This window comes from Tupaia chinensis, unplaced genomic scaffold (assembly GCF_000334495.1).
Source record: "Tupaia chinensis unplaced genomic scaffold, TupChi_1.0 Scaffold000463_1, whole genome shotgun sequence".
NCBI lineage: Eukaryota > Metazoa > Chordata > Mammalia > Scandentia > Tupaiidae > Tupaia > Tupaia belangeri.
The window spans coordinates 1,281,503-1,289,545 of record NW_006159972.1 but is presented as its reverse complement, the minus strand read 5'-3'; the positions used below and the strand labels follow the sequence as shown (position 1 = coordinate 1,289,545).

General features: G+C 47.8%; 1 protein-coding gene across 1 annotated transcript in view; it reads right to left on the bottom strand.

Annotated features, from left to right (window-relative positions):
• Positions 1 to 6,274: 6,274 nt before the first annotated feature.
• The window catches only part of CDH5 (cadherin 5), a 40,831-nt gene continuing 39,062 nt past the window's right edge, over positions 6,275 to 8,043 (bottom strand). Inside the window, exon 13 of the mRNA XM_027774631.1 lies at positions 6,275 to 8,035. Coding sequence (XP_027630432.1) covers positions 7,802 to 8,035 — 234 coding nt within the window. The 3' untranslated portion in view covers positions 6,275 to 7,801. The remainder of the gene's footprint in view (positions 8,036 to 8,043) is intronic.

Here is an 8,043-nt window from a genome sequence, read left to right as displayed (position 1 = left end):
TCCCTGGATTAAGTTCTTGATGTCAGCTCTGAGAACTGGTCATGAAGATGTCTCCTGTTTTCTTCTAAAAGTTTTAAGGTTTTATTTATTTATTTATTTTTATTTAGGTCTGTGATTCTTTTTAAATAAAACTTTTTCCTTTCTTTTTTATTGCCAGAAGGTGTGCATGCTTGAGAGAGAGAGAGCGAGAGAGAAAAAGCACTCCCGGATAGGGCATGGTCACGTTACAATCCTCTCTCCTCTGCTTCTCTATCTCGTCAGGATTTTGAGCATGCATGCATATGTACTTAGCATCTATCTATATATCTATATCTATACATTTTTTTCCCCAAGCCACTAGGGCTGGGATTTGAATAGTGGTCAGTCCTGTGGGATCTGGCTTCCTAGGCACAAGGCTTAGCTGCTGCACTGTGGGGCTGGCTCCTGAATAAATTTTTGTGTGACATGTAACATACAGGTCAGATTTTTTCTTGCATTGAATGTTCAGTTGTTCCAGTGCCATGCATTGAAGACACTGTCCTTTCTCCACTAAATTGCTTTTTTTTACTTCTGTCAAAACTCAGTTGGACCGTATTTGTGTGACTCTGTTTCTTTTCTTTTTTTTTTTTTGGAGAGATTTTCACTGTAGGGCGCGTGCGCTCGCCAGACAGACAGAGAGAGACATAGAGACAGAAAGCGAGAAATCACCCCCCAGGGGGGATGGTCACGCCACAATCCCTTCTCCTCCATTCTCCTCTCGGGATCTTGGGCACGCACGCACACGCGCCCGGCATGAGTTTTTTAAGCCACCGGGTCCGGGACACGAACCGCGGTCGACTACGTGGGAGTCCAGCGACATAGCCATTACGCTAACTGCTGGTTCCGGTGACTCTGTTTCTGAACTCTATGCTACGTTCCACCCAGATACGAAGAAGACAGACACATTGAAGGCGTTATCTATCTTTTGGCCAATATCATACTGACGTGATGATGGTAGCTTTGTGATAAGTCCTGGAATCGGACAGCATGCGTCTTTCAACTTTATTCTTCTGTTTTCAAACTTCTTCGGCTCTTATAGGTTATTTGCATTTCCACATGAATGTTAAAATCAGCTAGTCGATTTCTGTTTTGATTTTGATTGTGGCTGGGCTGAATTTATAGATCAATTTGGAGAGAATTTACATTTTAATAATTTTGAGCTTTTCAATTCTTGAACATGATATATCTATTTCTTTTCATCTTTGATTTTTTCATCCATGTTTTATAGATTTTCAGTGCATAGCTCCTGCATTATTTTATTAGGTTGTAACTAGAACTCTAGTTTTTGAAATTGCATCCCTTTATTCTTTTTGTTTGTATTATTTTATTTCTTCTGAGGGAGGGAGAGAGAAGAGAGCAGAGTCCCGATACTACTGTCTGCTCACAGCTGGGATGGCTCCCAGGCACGTGTGTAAGTCCGGCATGTATGGGGATACATCTGGATGTGGACCCAGTACCTCCCCATGGGGGTCTAGCATCACAGAGGGTTTCGTTACTGCTGCGCCTCCCTACCCAGCCCAATATCCTTCTATTTTTATTTTTGTAGGTTTTTGCCATAGGGCACGTGTGCTCACTGGAGAGTCAGAAAGAGGGAAAATGAGAAATCACCCTCTGGTGGGGATGGCCACATGGTAATCCCGTTTCTTCCATTCTCCTCTTGGGATTTTAGGCACACGCGCACACACACCTGGCAGGATTTTCAAGCCACCGGGTCTAGGACTTGAACTGTGGTCGGCCATGGGCCATGTGGGAATCCAGTGTTTTAACCACGGTGCCACCTGCTGGGCCTCTCTATTTTTAATACTTCATTTCTCCAGACCCATCACCAATATATCTTTGCTAATGAGTTTTTCACTTACTACAGCACTTAAAAATCTTGCAAAATATGAAGAATGTCAAGAAGTCCATGCGAGTGTTGTTAGAGAATTACTCTAAATCCACAGAGCCAATGACGAAGGAAGATCTAGATGTGATAGGCACATGAGCTTTTGATAAGGAAAATAACAGAAAGTGGAAGGCAACAATAACAGAATAATTTGAACATCACAGGATTACTAGAAGCATTTGGGACCACCGATGAACCTGGAATATTTTTAGAAAATCTTTGTAAATCAAAGATAAAACATAAGGAAGCTACATTATGTTTTTATATATCTTGTTATGCTGGGAATATACCAACACTTGATAATTTTTGTATGTCTCTCTCTGCTCAGTCAGGAAAAAGCTCGGGCTCTTTGGGCTCAAAGGTAGGGTTTCATTTGCATCCTTGGATGTGAAGATCCACTTCCTGCCTGGAGTCGCATCTGAAAACCAAAACCTTTTCCTTGGTGCAGCTTCCTGTGTAACATTAAACATCCCCCCAGCAACCCTGACTCAGGAACATCTTAAGTTATGGAGCTTCCTAGACCCTTGGCTACAGGAGCACATTGCAAAGTCTCTGAATGTTGGAGCACAGGCGGATTCCCAGACATCTCAGATTATCTCTGGACGGGCAGAGAGAAATTGGTTCCAGCTCTTTCTCATACATCCTTGAAAAGGGGAAATGGGTATTTCTATCACTGCAGAATCCTATGGGGGTCACCCGGTTGGAACACCGGGTATCTCTCATCCCATAGACTGCTATTGTTCTGATCCAGAGAGCTGCTGGAGACTGGCAGTTAAAGAACTCCAAAGGGTAAGAAGTTTAGGTCCCACAAACCAAATTAAAAAAAAAAAAAGTTTTTAGAAGTAAGCAAACAGACAATAAGTTTACGAACCCTCTAACAACATTTTTTTCTAGATTCAAAAGTAATGATGTAAAAAGCAATTTATTTAATTTAAAAAGTCTCAGTTGCATTAATAGTTGCAAAATATTTAAAAAAAAACTCAAAATTTTAGTGTTAAAATGACATTTAGAGACAAATTTGGCTCAAGTCACTATTTTTCAATTACAAGAAAGTGTTTGACCTATTAACATTAAAATAGTATGTTTTGAATATTAAAAAATCATGCTGATTATAGAAAATTTAGAATAACAGAATAAAGAAGAAACAGTATTCATAATTTCATATAAATTCCTGGAGTTGGATATCTACTAGTAAAAAACAAAGTATCTGGCTGTAAATAATGCATTGGGTTTTGCTTTTTTTGCTTGACCTTGAATTCAGTTCAATATCATGGATTTTTTTTTCCCTGAGAGATTTTTTGCTATAGGACCTGTGCACTTGCCAGAGAAACAGAAAGAGAGACAGAAAGCAAGAAATCTCCCTCCAGGGGGATGGACACACCTTCACTCCTTTCCCTGTTCTCCTCTTGGGATTTTGGACACGCACCCAGCTTGAGTTTCAAGCCTCGGGGTCCAGGACTTGAACCGTGGCTGGCCATGTGGAAGTCCAGCACCTTATGCCACCTGCTGGCCCCACAACATCATTTTTAATGGCTGCCCAGTATTACTTTATGGGTCTATCATAATTTACCTAACTAATGTTTTATTGTTGGACATAACATTGTTTACGATTTCTTGCTTTGTAAACAATGCTGAAACTCAACTGTGGCAGAGACATCCTGCAGGAAGAAGGGGATTGTTGGGTGGTCTAGATTTTGCCTGAAAGGCTAAGAGAATCAACTGTCACCTCAAAGACAGTGGGATTTGTCATATGGCGTCTTGACTCAGGAGTCTCTTGGAACCAGGGCATTCAAGGACTGTAGGTCTTTCTGGCCCAGAGCCACTGCAGGACACTGAGGCGTGGGGCCCGGGTGTAGAGAAGGACCATGAAGTTCACTGTGACCCTCACAAGCCCCAGATTCTGCTGCCAGGGATAGCTACTCCCTTGAGATGAGAGTCAGTGCCAGAAGGCTGCTGGAAGACTCAGGTACCTCGTCATCCGGGGAAGTCAGGGAACTAGGTCCCTGATTATTCCAGTCAAGGCCTGTCACCCAGGAGGACCCTCAGAGCCTCCCTGTGGACTAAGCGGGGATGGTAGGGAGCGGCACTCAGGGATGCCGGCCAGGACTGAGCTGTGGACACAGCGCGCCCTCTAGTGGTCATTTCTCCAGAATCAGCGCAACTGCCGTGAACGGGGCTTTTGTGGCCCAATCTCCAGCTTGGATCTCCAATATGGAGAAACCACCTGCAGATCCACGTTTTCCTGGGAGCTAGGAAGCCAGAATGGAGAGTTCTAACCCCATTTTTGCCTATAACTTGCTGTGTGGCTCTGGCCACCTGGCACCCCTTCCTGAGTCTCGCCTTGGCCCTATGTGAAATGCCACTGAGTTTGTGCTTTGTCTTGACATCTGCTGAAATCTCACAACTCAGAGGCGTGCCCTTTGCCCTCGTCAGGATCATTCCTCCTACTTCAGGTCCCACGTGAGGACTGGGGGTGGGGGGGGTAACAGACACTGTCTGGAGGCAAGTTGGGACCTGGGAGCCTTCTTGGAGAAGAGGGTAGTGAGCAATCTCACGAGCTCCAGGGTTTGGACAACTGTGGACTCAGGGAGTGGGCCCTGGAGACAGGTGGAAAAAACAAGTTCAGAAGCCGCCCTAGGTCCAGCCTCGGCGGTGCAGGCGGTACTGTGCTGAACTGCACTGGTTCAGATCACTCGGTGCCCAGAAAACACACCAGGAGTGTGTGCCCAAGATGCTGATGAGCTGGAGGGGGGTGGGCATGCTGAGATCCTGTACCCCGTCAGGGGTGCTTGTCCCTCATGTCGTCCCATGCATATGTGTGCTCTCGTGTACTCTCTTCCATGAATCAAACTAAACCTGAAAACCAATCCCAGGGGATGCCACCAGCAAAAATGGCAGAGCAAGGAGCTCTCTTCCTCCACACGAGCAAGGAGAGTATTGGCAAAACTGCTCAAACTCAACTTGTTCAGAACTCTGGAAATTAACCCAAAACTTTGAACACTCTGGGGAGTGTCCACTCAAGAAAAAGAGCTATGTTTTGGTAAGAACAGTGAGTTCCGTAATGTTTTTCTTTTTGAGAGGTTTTTGCCATAGGGTGTGTGCACTCGCCAGAAAGAGAGAGACAGAGAGACAGAAAGCGAGAAATCACCCCCCAGGGGGGATGGCCACGCCGCAATCCCTTCTCCTCCATTCTCCTCTCGGGATCTTGGGCACACACGCACACGCGCCTGGCGTGAGTTTAAGCCACCGGGTCCAGGACTCGAACTGCAGTTGACTACATGGGAGTCCAGCGACATAGCCAAGCTTTGTAATGTTTTAACTCACCCTCGTCTTATCCCCTTTCCCCACGCTGTGGTAGCCTTGACATCCAGTAGGTCTGCAATTGCAGCGAACACTGTGATGGCTATGATGCTGGACGGAAAGGACAGAGCTGGCGCTCCTCCCAAGTCCAGCTCCCAAACAACATCATTACTTGATTTCTCTGGTGGTTTCCTGGAAGACCCCACTTAGAAAGCTACATTTATTAATATTTTACCTGACTTGGAGCTCACTAGATGCAAACAGCCTTTTTCCTGGTGAGGGGCATTTGTTGAAAATCATCAGTGGCAATAGTTTAACATTGCAGCTGCCGGAGGCATAGTAACAGCTGGGGCCAACTGGAAGCTGGACACTCTTTTCTTCTTCTTCTTCTACTTCTTCTTCTTCTTTTTTAGAGAGAGATTTTTGCTATAGGACTTATGTGCTCACTAGAGAGACATAGAGACAGAAAGCGAGAAATCACCCCCCAGGGGGGATGGCCACACCATAATCCATTCTACTCCACTCTCCTCTCAGGATTTTGGGCATGCATGCACACACACGCAGCGTGAGTTTTCAGTTGCTTGTCTGGGACTCGAACTGTGGTTGACTACGTGGGAGTCCAGCGATATAACCATTACACCATCTGCTGGCTCCTGCCTGGACACACATTTTAAAAGGGGAAGCTGGGAAATGAGTAATATAGAGAAGGCTTGAAAAGCTCTGGCATATTCCTAGCCATCTCAAAGGCCACATATGTGTGTAAGGCCACGCAACCACCAGGAAAGACCCTTGCTCTTTATTTGAGAAATGCAACACTGTTGCAAGCCCACTTCAGAGCCCCGGGGAAGGAGGGCTGGAGCTTGTCCAGGAGAGGACACTGAAGTAGGTGGTACTGCTAGTCTTCACCTCTTCGATCCCTCTTCTGGGGTTGATATCTCGAGAACCCTGAATACAAATGTCCCTTTACCCCTGGGATCCTCTGATATTGACAATGGCAGGTGTGTGTGTGTGTGTGTGTGTGTGTGTGTGTATGTGTATTTCATACGAGCTCTTTCAGCTCTTACAATGGAAGAATTCCAATAGTTTTCTTTATTTAGGTATAAAAAAAATACAGTACGTGTCATGCACCATCGTGGCCAATATATAGTCATTATCTGTAGAGCAATTACTATAGTGACAGGAAACAGGTGACAGGAATTGTTTATCCAGTAAAGAACCAGAATTAAAATGGTTAACCTAAAGAGCAACCTGGTTATTATGCAAAAATCCTTATTCTATATGTCGTGAGAGCTAGAAACTTGTAAGTATTATTAGTAAAAAAAAAAATTATGAAAAACTAGTTATTTAGCTAAAAATATGTCAGTTGTATCTACAATCCCCTGCAGGGCCAGCAGCCTTGCCCAGAGAGAGAACCTCTGTCCCACGATGGAGGGTGAGCTGGAACATCGCCTCCTTCCCTGCCGCTCGCTGTTGACTGACACCACTTCCCCAAGCGGGTTTGCAGTGGAAGGTCCCACAGGAGGCTGAAGCGGGAGCTGCACCGATGACCACAGAGTTTGGGCAGGGTGGGGGCCTTGCCTTCTGCAGAGTGTGCCTGAGGGATGGATCCCTGAGATGTGGCAAGAGCGAGGTGTGAAGGCAAATGGCACGGCTCCGTCACGCAGTCACATTTGGGTTAGGGCGTTGGCCAGATTCACTGAGGGCCACATCTTGGGTGCCTCAAAATCAGGAGGTTAGGAGTAGACAGAGAGAAAGAAGAAAGAGCATGAAGGGTGACCAGGTGAGACGGAGACGGCGTGAGGTCTTCTGCTCCAGGACATGAATCCTCGGCACAGGCCAGACTGGAGGGGTGTGAAGGAGTGTGGACACACCAGGGTCTCAACGATGCCAGGCCCTCTCCAGAGGGGGTGAGGGAGAGGTGATCCTCCCGCTCTGACCCCCACACGTGGTCTCCCCCGTCCCTCCAGGATAAATTCACAGTTGCTTCTGAGTTCTACCAGCCCTTTCCCTGAATCTGGCAGAGTGGTTCGGCGCCCAGTGCAGCACAGTCACTGGTGTGGCAGAAGTCACCTCAGGACCCAAAGCCAGGAGCTGCCACCTGTGGCCCCTTTCTCCCTCTTGCGGGACTTGGGGAACGGCGGTGGGCGTGGGGGGCGTTGGGGAGGGGTGAGGGAGTGGAAGCAGGCCTGCTGGACAGTTGCAGCCTTCCTTGGGAGGCCGGTCTCACTGCAGTGGTCATGCCACCAGCCGCTTGTCCCCAGGTAGACAGCACCAGGACCTCTTCAGCATCCCCAGGGGGTGAGCACAGCCTTATAGTGACAGAGAAAGCCTCTGGGTGGCCCTTGTGGCCTGGGGCACAGGTGACGTGGAGCCCAGCTAGAGCTCTGCCTGGATTTCCAGGCACGACGGGGGCGACTGGCACTGAAGTAAGTTCCTGGATGTTTCCGGGACCTGGAGTTTGCAACCCCAGGGTCTCTGGGGGCCAAGGCAGGAGTGCTGGGCTAGAGTCAGTGCCATTTTTGGAGGGCTGGATGCCAGGTGTCCGACTGGCCTGGGCTGCTGCAGGCTTGGGCCCCAGGCCTGGAGGGCGGCAGCTCCCTAATACACCAGGTCCTCCCGCAGGTCCGAGCCGTACAGCTCCGCCAGCATCTTGAACCTGGGCCCCCAGTCGCTGAGGAAGTCGTAATCCACATCGGAGTCGGAAGAATTGGTGCCCAGCGAGCTGAGGGACTCGGCGATCGACTCGGAGCCCTCGTAGCCGTAGATGTGCAGCGTGTCGTAGGGGGGGCCGCCGCCGTCGTGGTCCGCCTCGTCCTTCTTCACCTCGATCATAGCGGCCC